The following is a 17,212-nucleotide window of genomic DNA, read 5'->3' on the forward strand; positions in this document are numbered from 1 at the left end:
TTAAGCAAATATTTTGTTTTCTCTACGCTAATCTGAGCTCTCCATTAAGTTGCCTCACCTTAGTGTGCGCTTAGAAGCGACTTAGTGTTAGGAAAAGAGCAATATATATTTTCATTCGTGTGTAGGTTGGTGTTGTGTGTGTTTGTGTGCGTGTTTAGATGTTTACCAAAAATTTACACAACTTGGGGTGTTCGACGTTTTTCTTCCGCAGCAGTTGGCCCATATTAGCTAAGCAGCCATGATCTGGTTTGTATTGCACGGTCTGCCTTTTTTAATTTCTTCTCTAGGGTTTCCTTTCCCCCTTCTTATTTCTGTTCTTCTGGTCCAGTGAACACTGCATATAGTACCTACTGTCTTAATGTGCTGGCATGATGCTAGATTTAGGCATGGCAGTAATTGATGACGCATGAGATAATGCTGCAGAGATGGGAATTTGCATTCGATGTCCTCCTGAACGTATCGATCTCTCCCTGTGATATGGAGCTTTGAATTAAAAAGCCAAGTCTGTTTCCTTATGGAAATATAAGGAGAAATACTTGCTGGTATCCTACTATGGGCCCCAGTGGAAATGAGCGTTCACAAAATAATTCAAATACAACCTACAGCCTAGGCTGAATATTTGATTTCTAAAAGGCTCCTCCCAACCAGAGGAATAAAAGTGGTCGTAGATGAGTGTTACTTTAGGAGACTAAACCTTTTTGGTATTTGGAGGGAGCCACGCATAAAGAATTATATAAAATGTGGCAGAATACATTGGATCGAGCAGTGGGAGCGCATAGACTCACATGGATCCTCTGCAAATATACTATTTGGTTGCAGTTTGGTTAATGTTGAGCTGCATCAGGAATTCTAAATTAAATTATGGTTTTACATGTATGAATAATACAACTATCATAATCCAAATATAGTGACATTATCAATCTTTACAACTTTATGGTGGGTTTTAATATGCAAATCTGCAGTTCAGCCTTGAGGTTAGAGCTTGAAAATCATTTGATGGAGAGGATAAGTGAATGTCTTGCCCCTTTGGGAGGAAAAAGAGCCAAAATCAAGTTGTTCTTGGTTTCAAACCCATTTTTTTCCTTTGTCTGTAATGAGAGAAGCGAGAAGCTGAGGTGGAAACCCCCTCGCCAGGGACATGGAGCTCTTGGAAAGAGCCGCAGGACTGAATCTGTGTGTTTGGGTTTTTGCATCTCAACTGTGCTGATGATTTTTTGGAACAAAATCTGGACTTGGGAAGCAGAAATAATTTGTCAAATTTCTTGACTATAGCAGTAATGATTTTGTTCTCAGACTATTAATGAAATACGCATTTTTTTTTCTAATTGGGAAATCAAGAACAGTTAAGAGTGGCTTTTTGCCGCTTTGGTTGCCTTTCCTGGACGATCCCTCCTGCTCTAGAGAGTCCTGCTCATGCTGCTTTTTCTGGCTTACCACATTTCATGCGGTTGGCCCACCCAGAAATGAAAAACACCCTTGAACCAAAGTGGAGAGGGAAGGAGTATGGACAAGCGTAGGATCTGCAAAGACCACCCATGGAAACATTTGCAATATTACCATTTAACATTGCAAGTTGTTTTATAAACCTTATTCAGTTCCCCGTTAGCAACTCAACTGAGCTTTAGCAAGCGACCGGCTCGTAGGAGTGAGCAGGAGCCTGGGTCTCGCTTAGCAGGTACAGTGCAGGTCACAAATGTCTGTCCCCGTACAGAGGAGGTTGTTTTTAACGCCAGCAGATCAAAGCACGTCCAGTTAGAAGTTTACAGCTTGGCTACTCCACAGGCTCAAGAACGGATTCAGTATCTTCTTGTCCGCGCGCTTCTTGCAGTTCTTCAGCTCCTTGGAGTAGTCAGAAAGCTCTTGTTAAAACTCAAAGGTATTTGGAAATCGCCGAGGGTTCCGCTCCAAGCGGTGATCGCTGACGCCAGAGCCAGCTCTGCAGCATTATCTGTTGAGAGGTGCTGACTGTACTGCTACAGCATGCAACTCAAAGGTGGCTGGAAAAAAAGGGTTGGGAGTCTACAGATCATTACAATGTCCTCAGTGCTAGTCCTCGGTGTCTGTGGAAATCCTGCTTCGGGGAGCTTGGTGAGGCTGTAGATGTTTCCGGACCGAAACATGCGACCGTACCCCAAGTACGGTTACGGGAACAGAACTGCCACGGGCTGGTAGCTGTGTGTGCCCTAACTGAGAAGCCAGCTATTTTCCATTACTAAATTGAAGAGAAGATTGCAGATTTTGTCTCAATGCACTCATAGCTGCAAATCCTTTTTTGTTGTTGTTTTCCCTTTTTTTCCCCTCCCTTCACAAGTAACAATTATTTTTTTGTTCTGGTTTGCAAGACGTTGCGCTCATACTGGCTCTTGAAGCCAACAGAACTGCTGGTGTTTAGTGTCCTTGAAAATCAAAGCACTTAATTTTTCTTTTTCTTTTCTTTTCTTTTTTTTTTTTTAATTGAAGAAGCTGCATGTGTGTGTTCTGGAATATTTACAGAGCCCTGAGCCCAGGTATTTGTACGGAAAGCTAAAGCAGAGTGTCAGGGAGTCCAACCAAGCTGTCACGTCGCAGCTTGCAGGCGAGACTGCGAATCAGCCGCTTACTCTGAAGCTTGTTAGTTTGTCCTTGTCATAACTAACAAATGTCCTTTTTTTTTTTTTTCCCTCCTTTTTTCCCCCTCTGTTGAGTTACGTAAGAAGCTCCTTTAACTTCCCGAGGGTTCAGCTCCAGATGCTGGTGGCCTGACGATCCCAGGCTCCAGCAGCCTTTACCTATGAGCTGAAGTTGGGTTTTGCCGCCCCGTCATCTGTACAGATCTGTGGACTCCACCAGTTCCAAAGTGTCATTTGATAAGGCTGCTGATTTGACATTTAGCAGCAGCCGTACGTGGACAGCGCTATAAATAATGTGCTTCTTGAAGCTGAATGGTGTAGCATTACTATTTGGCTTTTCTCTCTGGTCTTCATTGTGTCATCTGTAGTGAGCTCTAGGTTTTGTTTTGGGAATCTTTTCGACCTCTCGTTTGCATGGGTTCACCCAGTAGCCTCGATCCTTGCTTCTAGATCCCTCCATACACAGCGAGCACAGCTTACAAGCCACTCAAGAGACGTAGGGGTTTTGCCTCGCTGCCCGAGGACCAAGGGGACCGCGGCGTGTGGCGTGGGCGGCTCATGGGCCGGCGGCCGTGGGCAAAACTTGCACCAGCTCCACCGCAACCACCTGCTGAAACCCCGCGGGTTATAAACCACATACAGCATCAAAAATGGAGCTTGGCATGCCTTTTTTCCACGGTGTGCCTCTTTTTGCTCTTGTTGGCACCTTTGGAGTGAGGCCGTGGTGATGGGGAATGGCCGGCAGCTGTGGCGAGTCCCCAGGAGCAGCTCCCCAGCGCAGGACGGGCCGCTAGGAAAGCCGACTTGATCTGTGTTGAGCAGGTCGCCTTGGGCGAGGCCTTCCCGGATAACTTAGCCAACTCCCTTTAACATTTCAGGGAGGTTGAAGCCTTTCCAGTGAAGTTCAGCCCTTTCAAAAAGTTGCCCTTCATCTGCAATCACAAATTGCCATCTGAAGTTGTTGGCTAGAGGCGGGTGTTCCTACTACCAAATGATGAGATTAATGCAGAGGAGTGTAAATCACTCCATCAAGAGCCCGTCGAGCTTCTCCTTTTTCCAACCAAGTGCTCTCCCCTCTGTTCTCTTTTTTAGTATCGTGCCCGTAACCGCCCGAGAGCAGACAGCCCTGCTGCCATGCGTGCAGCTGCCTGTCCTGCTAAATCTTGGCTGTTGGAGCTCCCTCGACCCCCTTTAGAGCAACTTTCCTTGGCCGCCTCGATAATTCTGACTGTGATTGTAACTCAAAGAGGAAAATCGGGAGAGCCACTGTCTTTTCTCCTCTGAGAAATGGATCATTTCCCGCTTGGGCCATTGGCATTTTCTGTAAATCACTGCAACTCCCTTGCAGGAAAATTATTGCCATGTGCGGGTAACTTAGTCAAAAGGACTGATGGTTCTTGTCATCAATGGGAAGATTAAAGGGAGATTTTTCTTTCCTTGCAAAAGAGAAGCCCCTGCGGTTGTAGGGACAGAGGAAAGCAAAGCAGCTAAGGCCGAAGCTGGCAGCTGCTGCACCACTTGGCGCCCTCGCTCAAGTTCGGGTCCTCGCTGACGTCCCCGCGGCCTCCTGGCCGTGCAGAGCAGCTGCCTGCGTCAGCCTGGCAAGCCTGGCCTCCCCCCCTTTGATTTTTAGGGTACCCTTTAAGCAAAAGAGCGTCTCTGCCCGTCTTCCTGGGCGAGACGCCTGCGATGATGAGCTGAAATGGAGGAGAAAAAAGGTGCCGCGTGGCTAGAAATCCTTACGAGCAGATTAATGACTAGGATTTTAAGATAAGATTTTGGTGCTAAGCTCCTATTATTTAATGTAAGATTTTACTGTTAAGCTCTTGGAGCTCTTTCTCCCCATTCACTGAAATGCAAGATACCCCATTGCAATTTAGCAGTTTGTTTAATTAGGAAGTAGTTTCACCACTGAAGCGGCAAATGGATGAGATTGGGGTGAAAATGCCCCCTCCTTGGGAACTGAGACGCGATGCTGTTTGGGCCTATTTCCCATTAGCCTTAAACAGCTTGCGACCATCCTCTTGAGTGGTTCTGTAAGAGTGGTGCTAATGTGTATAACCCTTCTAAACTTTTCTTTTTTTCCCCCCCTTTAACATTTGTTTCCCCCTTCACTGTGTCAGTCACAACACACCGCTCTTGAATCTCCCAGCTGGTCTTGACTTGTTGAATTTATTTTATGCTTTCACTCTTCTTTAATAAATACATTACTTGCAAGCAGTGAATTGAAAACAAAGCAAAAAAAAGCAAAGCGAAAAAAAAAGCAAAAAAACAAAAACCTACCATTAGTGATTGGACAGTTTCTTACTTTGTGTTACATTTAACTGTTCTTTTGACAGCCCAGTTTTTAAAGCCAGGTTCGTATGGAAATGCTTTCACTCCACTTGCACTGCTTTTGGAAATAGCATACTGCTTCATCTGTCTGTTTATTTTAGTGCATTCATAACAGCACCCAGTCAGCACAATGTCTCATCTCCACCTAGCCAAGGATTTGGAGAGTGCTCCTTGTCCGCTTTTGAAAACGCAGCCATTTTTTGTCAGCGGCGCCTTTTAAAAGCCGGGTCAATAATCCCTTGTCCGAGCCGGGCGGACGCGCTCGTGGGGCCACAATTGATGCATTATCCGCCAAATCTGTGAACTTCAGTGCCTTTTTTTTGCATGACGGAATATGCAGTTGTTTTGACCGTTACATAAACGGTCTGCAGCAGATATGTTTGCAGGTAAGTTTTTCCTAAGCTTCCAAACCTGTATTTTTTTTTCCCCATGATGTTTGTGACTGGATTCCATATCTGTTCATTTTCCTTTCATTGCATACACTGATTTAAACTTTTATAACCAGACATTTCCTTATTCCCTGTTTTATTTATTTATTTCCATGCAGCCTTAATTACGTCTTGGGGGAGAGCCAGTAGCGTGGGAGGGATGTACACTGTTCCCTTGAGAAATACAGTGAGATGAAATGGATTGGGGGGCAAAAAGTACATTTACATGTAATAGATTCTCCTTTTTTGAGGAGAAATGAGTCCGTGCAGCCAATATCTCGGGGCAAATAGTGTCTTTTGAGTTGATTTACCAAAGTTCAGCAAGCTGGAGTCATTTCCTTCAGGGTCGGGTGAGTGAAATAAAACACAGCCAACCTGATCTGTGTCGCCCGTGTGAGTAGTTACAAAAACCTGCAGCATTTCTAGCTGTTCAGGGCGTTTTTTAAAGAAAAAATTTATGTACCACCAAATGTTACGGATTTGCAGCCTGCTGTAAGATGGGGTATTTCTACGACATCCTGCAGTAGCATAATGACAGCAACAACAAATACACACACACACACGTGTGTGTGTGTATATATGTATATATATGTATATATATACACACACACACATGTCACAGTGAGGTGGTGAGCACGTTTAACAGTGCTTTGGCACCTGGCAGCCCGTTCTGGTGGCTGCTGACACCCAGCAGTGGCTCTGAGGGTGCTGCCTGCCTCCTGCCTCTTGGTTTTTGGGGGAAAAGCTCTTAAAACCCTGGTGAACTCTGCTCCCAGCCCTGGCCAGCAGTGTTCAAAAGCTGACATTTAATTGCTGCATCAGTACTTTTCCAATTATTCTGAAATAGCTTTTTTTTTTACCTTTAGGAAGATGAGACATTATGCTTATTGTTTTTTCCCCTACATGCACTAATGGTTCCTTGCTGTTAAATTATTGCTAGGCCTGTTTCATTCTAACATCTTAGTATTTTTGTTAGTTTACATGTGAAATGCATCACCCAGTCTGTGCTTGAGCTCATTTTATTTAATTGATTTTTTTGTTTTGTTTTTTTGTTTTACTAACCTCACTGTTTTTTCAGTTTAATATTGGCTGCATGCTAGTTTATATTTATATATATACATATATAAAAAAACCCAATCAAGTCTAGCCTGGATTTTGCTATGATTGTGTTTTGGTTTCTAGTGGTGGGGCAGTCTTGCACTTACAACTTACTCAGTCTTATAAAAGCCTGACACACAAAATGACTAAACACATTGTAGATTTTCGTTCCAAAAAAAAAAAAAAATCTGAAGTGGTGCTGTCTAGGTGATGGAAATGATTGTATAAATAGCTTGATTTTATGCTTTTTACTGTCAATTTTTATTGGTACACTTTATTTTCTCCCACATTGCTTTTTATTATGATTATTTTGATTTTATTTTGTTTGAAACGTGATGCACAAAAGTTGCCCAGCACACCATCAGAAAAGTGACCCTCCCCAATACCCCTTTCCCCTCCCAGAAAAATTCTAGCCAGCAATTTTTGACATTTGTCTTTCCCTTTTATTGGGCATATACTGCCTTTTCAGTAGCCTTTTTTTTGCATGCCTATTTATGTAGAAAAATCTCTTGCTCATCACATGTTTAAATGTCAGCGGGAAGGGAAGAATATATTATTGGAATATTTTTGGTTTGTTTTCTCTGTTCTGTCTGTCAGGATAATATTGGACACCGCTTACTCCAGAAACATGGGTGGAAGCTGGGCCAGGGATTGGGAAAGTCACTGCAGGGTAAGTTGAGTAGCTTCTGTCTGAAACGTTCCACACCGGCTTCAGTCTCTAATAAAATGATTTCTGCTTTTTCGTTTTGTTTCTGGATTAGGATTTTCTTCCCATTGTTAATATATCCGAGCAAATGCCCTGTCGAGTGTCGTGTTGGGCGCTTCACGCGCGGCGGCCGCTGCCTCCCTGCCCAGGCCCTGCTGTGCGCTGCGTTCTGGAAGGTTCCCTGGGCCTTTTGGGAGGGAGCCAAGGGAGCTGCCTCGTTACCAACAGGGAGTTGGGCAGCTTCTAAAACAGCGGTGATACCCCCAGCTGGGTGCTTTAGTCTTAAAAATGATATTAAAAAAATGCAACTGAGCTGTACAGATTTCGGTGAGCGTTTTGTGTGGTGGTAGCAGCCATTAGGAGGCGAGGAGTGACCCGTGGTGGCTTGGCCCGTGTGGTGGGAGAGGCTCCGCTCTGCGTCTCTCCGCAGGGCTCTCGAGGGCTGACCCGGTCCAGGTCCCCGCTGGTCTCTGCCTCGGTCTCAGCACGTCCCCTGGGTCCGGTTGACGCCGGCACTTGCTCTGCCTGGAGTCCGGATCCTTCCCGGCCCGCGGTCGGTGTCTGCCTCACCCTGAGCGAATGGCGCCTCGTCCACGTGCGCCGGCCGCGGTGTCCCGCTCCTTCCTGCGGCGGTGCGCGTTCCGCAGGGCGCTGGGGACCGGCCTGTGTCTCGCAGCAGACTCGAGGTGGGACTTCCCGTCACCGCCTCCCAGTAGCTGCCCCCGTGCGCAGGCCCGGCCTGCGGTGCTCGAGCAGGGACGTATCTGCTGCAGGCATGAGACTGGGCCTGGCTGTTTCCTGGAGGGAAGTTCAAACACACCCTGGTGTCCTCCGCGTGGCGGAGCCCGTGTTCCCGTTCCTGTGGTCTGGAGGCCCGGGAGCTGGGGCTGGAGCGTGTCTGTGCGGGCAGGACTTGCAGTGGGGACAGGCTCTGCCAGCCCTGGGACTGCGCGTTACGGCTGGGCCGCTCTGCTGCTTAGAACGCTTCTTGCTTCCTCTAACGGGGTTTCCCTATAAACCCATTTGTTAATGCGTCCTCCTGCGCCCCGTGCTGCTGCCGAAGCTCAGGACGTGGTCGTAGTTGTCCCCTCTTGGGCTTCTGCTTTGCAGTGGCATTCCCTGGACACCTCACTTGGTCTGGAACGGCTTTCCTGTCTCATATAACCCCAGTGGGTGCTGACATTTCCCTATTTTTTCCCAATGTCTTTTACCTCTCTAGAGGACAGCGCTGCGCTGCCCGCTAGGAAACGGCATCTGGCAGGGATGGAGAGGAAGAGGAGGGCGGCAGAGGAGCGGGGAAGGCTGCCGGTGCCGTTCTGCCTCACAGTCCAGGTGCCCAGGACGCTCCCTGTAGTCATGAGCAGCTACAGCCCGTGGCGTCAGCAACGATTATTTGGGGAGGGTTTAATTCCTTATCCCGTGACCTTTCCACAAGAGTCTTAGATCATCCCGAAATCTAAATATAAACTGCCAGGAGGGAAATATTCACATCTAATTTCAATCTCATTTGAGGTGTTTGAAGAGCAGAGTCACTTGTGTGTTAAGAATGGAAGAGAAGAACAAAAAGTTCCTGTCCTCTTCCGTGCTCTCTTCTCCTGCGGGAAGGTCCAGGATATCTCATGAGACTGAAGAGTAGAAAATCCCTTGTCAGTGGTGCCAGCTGCTTGCTTGGCCCTGGGTTTGGACCTAAACTCTTCACAGAGCCTGTGGTTAGGTGACTCAGCAGAGGCAGGGCCGCCTCGGGTGCTGGTTTGCTGCGGGTGTTTTATCTTCCCTCCTGCATTTGCTGCAAGAAGGCCTTTGCAGCTAACCAAATAGGGCTTACGTGCATTGAACTGAGATTTCACTGAGCTTTTTTCCACATAGTTGACCTTGATTAAATATGGACCTGGCTCCATCAGGGTGCTTTATCATTGCTGTGTAGCTTTTAACCCTGACTGCTGATCTAAAGTGGGGCTCCCTCTTTAGTTCTAGTAAATGTAGAAATTGTATTACCTTGTATTTGTTGGTCATAAATGCTCTATTTTCCAGTAGTGCTGTTACGCTGCTGTTCAACCACAACCTTTACGCTGTGTTACTCCTGTCGAAGCGGCCTCCTTCGCGCTGAGCAGCTGCTGTGGATACCCTCCATCCCTTGGGTGCTTTCCTCTCCGTTTGGGAGGCGGAATCTGCTAAAATTCCCACTTGAAAACTGCTACAGGCAACATTTGCTGTTGCCCAAGGCCGATCCCCAGCTGCGAGCTCCTCCTCGGCAGGGTTTGCAATCAGAACGGAGCCGCCCCGCAGGGCAGCGGCGCTCGCGGGCCATCCCCAACGTGTCCAACGCGGCGCCGTGCCGGGCGTAACTGCCTGCGTGTCCGGTTTGGGATTGGATCCGTGTTGCAGGGAGCGCTGGGCATGGACAGCGCCGCGGTCTCCGCCTGCGGGGCGGCTCCGAGAACCTCGTAGCAAATCCAGCAGAACCGTTCCTGTGCTCAGTTCTTCTCCTTATGGTTTTCCCCTTTTATTTACCCCCAAGCAATTTGTAGCATCTTTGGAAACCTTGGATGTTTTAACTTGCCAGTGAGTGCGAGAAAGCAGAGCGGGGCTTTGCCAGCTGCCGGGAGTCACTTCTCATCTGCAAAGCGCAGCTTCTGGAGCACTCCTTTATAAAGATTATGTGTTGGTTCTGCTTTAATGAACAAGAAAATGGTAAGTGTAGAGCATTTCCCTTTTTGGGGGGAGACCAGGTGTAATTGATAATCTAGAAATCTATAGTTAACTGGAAAAAAGAAAAGATTAGCCAAAAGAGTGGGTGAAATATGCTAAAAACCCTGTCAGACCTTCATGGGCTAAAAGAACTTGAGAATGGGGAATAACCAGAAAAGTTATGCCAGGCTCAAAAGGGGAACCAGAAGACTGAATAAAGTCCTGAATTTAAATATTCTAAAATCCTGTCCTGAAATAGATATTTCAGATGAAGTTACAGTGTTATTATCATAAAAAGCATTGAAAGATTGACACGCAGAAGTAGTAAAATGTTCATTATACTTCTGAAACTTTTTTATATGCTTCTCTCCACATTTTCTCATCAGTTCCAATTTGTCCACAAGTCTTACCAAAAAAAAAAAAAAAAAAAAAAGCACTGTTTTGCAGTGCTAAAACCATTTTTCCCTCTTGGTTCTTGCAAATTTAATTTGAGGTTGGTAATATTTTAGGAGGGGTATCTGCAAGTAGGAAATTAGCAATTTTAAGGTAGCTAAAGCTACCTTAAACCTAAAACAGTGGGGAAATGGAAGGGGTAGACGAAGGCTTTCCTTGAACAGGACGAAGGCAGGGCAGGAGTTTGAGGGTGCTCGGAGGGGTTTGAGGACACCCAGGGCAGTGACCCTGCCTGGTGGGTTTGTGCTGCAGAATGTCCCCTAGAGGTGGCCTGGTGACTAGGAGCAGGTGGACGGGCTCCAAAGGATGTTTAGTGGCTGCAGTTCTGATATTAGCAAGTCATGGCCGCAGTTGTCCTGTTTTCCTGGTTATTCTGCTGCTTTCTGTGAAAGGAGAGAAGGATGGGAAGCTCCACAGGAACCAGCTGCTGAAAATGCAGGCGGTTTCCAAAGGGGATGTTGATGAGGGAATGGATGGGGTCTGCAAACCTTAGGTATTTTCCTCCTCGCTAGTCTGCCAGGGCAGCCCTTTTGTCACTTATTGCAGATGTGCTCAGCGGAATGGCAGGGCTTGGTGGGGTGTTTTGGTACTTGGGTTATGTCTGTGTTTCAGATAACAAGAAGCAGGTAGTGATGCCTCCAAAAGGGAGAAGCCTTCTGGAGAGGTCTGTACAAGCAGCAGTAACTCTAGCTGTATTATTCAGCCTCATAGAAGTGTCTTTTGCCCCCTGATTCTGGTCAGGGCATATTATCATGTTCTAATAATTTTGCTTTTCCTTCATTATAATTTTAGCAAGCTTTTGGCTGCTTTTCAGCATGAATAATCCAAAGGGCTCCTTGGCCCTCCCTGGAGAGCAGCAGGGCGAGCGCTTTGCCGCAGCGGAGCGGGCAGGCTGCCCGCGGTCAGAGGCAAGTTTGGGGGCTGAGGATATCCCGCTGCGTGGGAGCTCTTGGGAGGCCATGGACATCTATGAGCCCCTTCCTCGGCGGTCTCTGTCTTCCAAGTGGGTTGAAAAAGGAGAGAGGGGAAAAAAGGCCTTTAGATGTGGCCAAGAGAGTGATGTTGCTGGTGGTCAAGGTGTGCTGGAAGCTCACGGGATAAATCCTGCTGGTGGCGCGGAGGTAGTAGCCCTAAGTGTGCATTATACAACTTGATTGTATTTTTTATCCTTTCATAGAGCCCATAAATTATCTTACAAGCTCTATTGAAATATGTTGCAAAGTCAGGGGATCAAACTTCTTAGAAAATGCTAGAATTCAGATCCCTTCCCACTGCAGCTTAGTCTAAAATGGAAACCATGCCAAGAAAAGCAGCGCAAATGGGTTCCTGCTCTCTGACTTGCAAATTCTGTGATAAATATAATCACCCTCTTCCCCCCTTCACTGTATTAGTGAGATGCTGCTCTTATTTGGAATGTTCTTAACCAAATCCGTTCAGACGAGCCCTGGTTTTCCGTCTTACTGAGCAGGTGTAGAGAGAAAGCAAGGAACGTCTAAAGTAACGTGAGGAGCTGTGCAGCAAAGAGGGAGGACCCGCGCGTGAGGAGATGATCCTGTGGTAAGGCAAGGAGTATCTGGCAATTCCGGTGATAATATTCAGCCAGGAGCTCAGGCTGGTTAGAGTTGCTATTCCACAGGTTTTGACTTAAGCAATGGACACCGGTGGCAAAAGTTCTTGCTTGGTAGCTGCAGCTTGGAGAAGGGAGCTCAGGCCGTGCATGCCGGAGGCTTTGAAACTGGCTCTGTCACCAGGTCACCCGATGGCTTCAGGCTAATGTATTAATACATTTTTTTCCATCCGTTAAGTCTTCTGATCTCACATAGGAAACGGAATAGATGTTTGTGAAGCCTTGAGGATGTAGAACAATATGGTCCCGAGATAAACACCATGAGGAAATGAGGAGTTTTGTACTTATTTCTGGCTCTTGAGGCCTTGCAATAAAATATAAGAAAGCATGGAAGAGAAAGATAAAAGTATTTAATAGTGCTTTTATTCATTAAGTATTGAATGATTCGGAAGTTCTGATGGGGAAAAAAATGCAAACGTGGTCTTATCTTCTTATATCTTAATGTGTCCTCCCAGGGAACGCGAATTCTGGCATAGACGAATGATTCCAGGCTTTTGTTTGCCATGTAAATCACCGCAGAGTTTTTTAATTCAAATAAGCAGTTACACCTTCAGTTAGTGTTTACAAAGCAGGGTAATGCGGCCTCGAAAGTCCCCTCTCCGCCAGCAGCCTCCGTGTCCCTGTGGCGACGCCCGGGAGGGCCTGGCGGCCGCAGCGGGGCCAGGCTCTGCCGCTGTGGCGGGGCGTCGCGTTGCGGGTGGCCTGGCTGGTGCCGCCAGCGAGATGGCCGCTCTGGGCAGCGGGGTGGCCCTGCCGCAGCGGGTCCTTCTCCCGGCTTCGCCTCGGGGTTTGTTGCCGCTTGTGGCCGTGCGTTTCTGAGCTGTTGCACCCGTGTGGCCGTGCCGGCCTCGCAGGGTCCTGGCGCAGGCCCTCCCTGCCATGGCGACGAGGGCCGGGCCTGGCTCGAGCTGGCCTCCGGGGCAGCCGCGGCTCCCGTCCTCCGGCGCCGGGGAGCTCGGGGAGTGCCCTTGCCCGCAGCAGTCACGGGAGCGCCGAGGCGGGAAGCGCGGCGCGCCGTGTCCTGGGGGCCTCGGAACCGCGCAGCTCGGGTTCAGAGTGCTCACGCGCTGCGTGTTGGTAGCTTGTCCTTCTCGTGGTGTCCTCAGTGCCTGTTTGAAAACCAACTTCTCTCCTGGAGCTCCGCAGTTGTCACTGTTGTTTCGGACAAAAATCCCTTGATTCGTCTGTGACTCTCTGCAAAAATCAGAAGTACCCCCTTTGCTGACTCTTACCACGGTCCATGTCAGGCCTTGCTCACTTGTACATATGACTGGACTCCCTCGTCCCTCTCCGTTTTGTGTTCTGAACGAGCGATTAGATGCTCCAAAGTGACAGGTCTTTGGCTTCATAAAGACCCAGGGGACTTTTTCCAGAATCCTGATCTTTGAAACTCTTCTGCAACCAAGAGGGCTCTCTGCCATTTCAAGTCGTCACAGAGCGGGTGCAGTTAACATGGTCACATCCCATGCCAGGGGCTTTGTGGTTGGCACCCGTTGCCTTCCGTAGCCTGTGGTGGCCCTTCTGCCACAGGGAATTAAACGGATCCTTAAAATTGGAGTAAATCAAAGAACACGAGCCCAAAGCTTCCCATGGCTGCCTTGAGACAGCTTTATTTCCAATCTCCCTTTTTAAACAGACCTGCGGTAATATTTTCTTTTCTAAAGCATGGCTGGAGGGAGGAATTCTGAATCCATAAATCCCAGTCACTGCTACTAAAAACTATCCTGTCTGTTTAAAAAATAAATAAATAAATAAAACTTGCACTAGTCTTGGCAATGGCACCGTTTCTGGGCTGGCTCAGCTGGCGGGGCCATCTGGTGCCGGGTCCTGTTTCAGAGCAGAGCATCCTCCACCCCCGGAGTCCGGATCAGGAGCGGGTGCCCGGGAAGCGCCGACCTCGCAGAGAGCGCGGAACGCTCCCACGAGTCCTGAGTTCCAGCGTTAATCGTCCTCCCCGGTTCGGTTAAGTTATAACGTTGCTGGCAACGACGCTTCTGCTTATGCGCGATACCCTGGTGCCGTTAAGAATAAATGAGATTGAGCGGCAGCGGCTGCGGGTCCCCCCGCCGGTGCTGCACAGGCGCGGGGCCGCGAAGGAGCGTTGCCAGATTAGGGGATAGGAAACTTGCTCCACAAACTGCCCGAAAAAGCCCATCCTTTCTTGGGAAAGCACGGAGCAAAGCAGGATATCCACCAGGTTTTATTTAATTTTTAATGAAATAATTGCACACGTGGTTTACTCTTAAGATGGCTTTTCCCAAGGTGCAGTGCTCGTGCTGGTTCATGCTCTGTCCGTTCTACACGAGTGCTTCCCTTACGTGGCAATGCTTTATTAATTAAAGCGCTTAATGGAGCGCAGGGTGAGCAGCCTGCGTGCGCAGGAGCTTGCAGGGCGCCTCGGGAAGGAGGCGGCGTTTCCAGGGTGTGTGTTTGGAGAAGGGGGAAAACGCACCCGTTCTGCAGGGGAGAGGGTCGGTTATTTGTGCGCAGCCCTCGAGAGCGAGTTGAAACGTCGGGTTTTGTTGCCCTTTCACGGAAACTCGGCTTTTCCCTCGGAAAGGGGCAACGGGGACGTCGGGGAGCCCCGCGGCTCCTGAGAGCCGACGCTGGGCGCTGCTAGCGGCCCTAACGATGCTGGTGCGATGCGGGGTAGCCTTGCAGTGAGTTGTCCTGAAGCCCTTTAGAGGAGGAACTCAAGGGGCTTCGCTGAAGTCCTGTTTCCCCCGGTGCTGGTGGGGTGGTGCTCCCCGCGCCGGGCCGGCAGGGCCCCGGTTTCGGTGCCCGTCGCAGCTGTGCTCCGAGCCGGCACAGCCGCGCGGCTGCCGGGTTAGTTCATGCTGAATGAAATAGCGGCTAAAGCGAAAACAAAGGCATCACTTTGAGCATTGAATGCGCTCTCCAGCAAACATGGCTCATTTTGACCCAAAACACTTGCAATCGCCATAAAAATCCAGATTTGGGTTTTCCATTTGCTTGCTTGCTTTGTTTTGTGTGTTTTAACCGCTTGCCTTCGCGCGCCCCGGGGGCATCTTTTAAATTCGGGCCACCCCCCAGGAGCTTAAAGCGCTTCCACCGCCCGGCGAGCGGCAGGTCGCAAAAGCAGCCCCAAACTAATGGGAACCTCTGCAAAGCGCCGGCGGCGGCGCGGGGCAGAGCCGGTGCTGGGAGGAGGGTGCGGAAGCCGCCTCGGCCGCGCTTTGCCCGCCGCAAACCGCCTGTTCGCTGCCCTCATGGTTTCTGCCTAACAAATGGTGTTTCTTTTTTACAGCGTTATGATCCTGGACTTGTTGTGGTGATGGTAAACTTAGCAGTGGTAATTTTTTATTTTCAGACTGAATTACTCCTTTTGTCATCAGTGCACCAATATGTTAGGCTTACTTTCTCTGTTGTAGCCATCATCCTTCTGCTTGGTCTTTCATTTTCCTTTCCTTTCCTTTCTTTATGCACACTTGTCTGATCCTTGTTCATTAAAAGGGTATTTGCTAAGAAGGGATGTTTCTGTTTGTGTTAGAATTGCCAAAAATCAATTGAAACGTAAATTTCTAATACTGTCCAAACCTGATTTTTTTTTTCCCAACACGATGGGCACTAGCACTTGCTACTGCGTTTTACAAATAGATTATTTTTTTTATTTTTTTATTTTTTATTTATTTTTTGGAAAACTTTGACTGCCTTAGAAGGCAAAAGTACTGATGGCACCGTTTGGATGCAGGGGCTTGCCAGGGCAATGAGGCTGCATCGAAAGGCCTCGATTGCTGGAGAAACAAAAAACAAAAGCAAAATAAACCAAAAAAAAAAGCCAAAAAAGAAAAAAAAATGGGGGAGTAAAAATCACAGGCACTTGCTGCCAGTGATTCCATTGGGTTTGCCGCTTGTCCGATAAATCTCTGGCTGAGACATTATATAAGTGATTTTGCACTTAGGAAGTCATTTTTATAACCTGTGTTTAATTTGGTCCTTTTGCTAAAAATTGCAGTCACTGCTTTATTATACCATTGGGCTTCAGAGAAACGTTCCCAAATTGGGGGGGGAGGGGGGAAGAAAAAAAACGGTTCAAACACCCGAATGAAAACGTGATTCCAAGCACTGCTTTGGATCAGCAAAGCCTTTTGGCCTGGATTCAATGCGCCCGTCCATAAAGCTGTGGGCGTGTGAGCAGGGACACAATTCGGTGTCTCTTTTCGGCCCGAGCGCCGGCTCCCTGGAGCACAGGGAGCTGCAGCGGCCCCGGTGCCCGCGCGGCCGCCGGGACGTTTCCCCGCGGCGCCCGCAGGCCGGTGCCACCGCAGGCCGGTGCCCGCGCGGCGCCCCCAGCCCAAGGGTATAATGTCCGTGTGTGTGTGCGGAGCCGCCCTGGGGCCGGGAACGCTCTGGCTTTTCCCTCGAGGTCCGCGCCGGCCAAGGTAAGTGCTTCTCGGTGGGCTTACATCACAACGACCAGCGCGAGTTGTGATGTAAAACAAGAATAATAATAATTAAAAAAAAAAAAAAAAGCTGTGGTAGTAAAGTGCTTGTCTGCCCCATTTTGCTTTGTTTGGCTGGTTATGAGTGGATTAAAGATATGTTTTTTTGTTTTTGTTTTTTCTTTTTTAAACAATCTCCAGCATAGTTTGATTAGTTCAAAGTCAATTTTCTTCGCAGCGAGCCCTTTTCACAGCTTACAGGGGCCAGGGCTAGAGCAGCTCCCCCAGGAGCAGAGGGCTTTGGCTTGAGAAGGTGCAAAATTTGGGATGGCAGCTTCTACGTTTTCCTACAAGAGGCATAATTAATTATTAGTGTGATACACCAGAAAATATGTTTAATGGTTTTATTTTTCCCCGAGGCGTCACGAGGTGAGAGGTAGATATTGCCTCGTGTGGAAGCACCGAGAAGGTTCCTTCCCCAGGGGTCCTGCACTAGGACTTGCCACGGTTGCACATTAACCACAGGCAGGTTTTATATAACGGGTTAATGTTCAGCAGCACTCCAGGTGCCTTGAACTTCAGCCGCTTTGGAGCCGCGCAGCAGGTTTTGGACGTAAGCTGTGAGAATGGCTCGTGTTTGGTTCACTGTAGCTTTCTGGTCTCTGCACTCCAAGGCAAGATCTCTAACCACCCAAACCCAATGTGTCGAGCGCGTGGCGGCCGCGGCCGGGCCTCTCACCGCCTCCGTGTGTTCCTGTTGCAGGGAGGACGGATCCCATCCCTATCGTCGTCAAGTACGATGTCATGGGCATGGGGCGCATGGAGATGGAGGTGAGTCCCGTGTTCCGCTGCATCTCGGGGCTTCC

At 48.5% G+C, this 17,212-nt stretch overlaps 1 protein-coding gene across 5 annotated transcripts in view; it reads left to right on the forward strand.

The window, feature by feature from the left end:
* The window catches only part of GPATCH8 (G-patch domain containing 8), a 44,353-nt gene that overhangs the window by 12,025 nt on the left and 15,116 nt on the right, over positions 1 to 17,212 (forward strand). Inside the window, exons 3-6 of one of the 5 annotated variants that reach the window (XM_088537173.1) lie at positions 212 to 246; positions 4,949 to 4,966; positions 7,067 to 7,139; positions 17,110 to 17,177. In XM_088537173.1, coding sequence (XP_088393299.1) covers positions 17,151 to 17,177 — 27 coding nt within the window. In that variant the 5' untranslated portion in view covers positions 212 to 246; positions 4,949 to 4,966; positions 7,067 to 7,139; positions 17,110 to 17,150. Of the gene's footprint in view, positions 1 to 211; positions 247 to 4,948; positions 4,967 to 7,066; positions 7,140 to 15,211; positions 15,257 to 17,109; positions 17,178 to 17,212 lie in introns of all 5 variants that reach the window. The other 4 variants (XM_088537174.1, XM_088537172.1, XM_088537175.1 and 1 more) reach the window with 4 other exon arrangements.

The sequence above is a fragment of the Tinamus guttatus genome, unplaced genomic scaffold (genome assembly GCF_059628265.1).
Source record: "Tinamus guttatus ecotype Peru unplaced genomic scaffold, ASM5962826v1 Tinamus_guttatus_pri_ptg000732l, whole genome shotgun sequence".
Lineage (NCBI taxonomy): Eukaryota > Metazoa > Chordata > Aves > Tinamiformes > Tinamidae > Tinamus > Tinamus guttatus.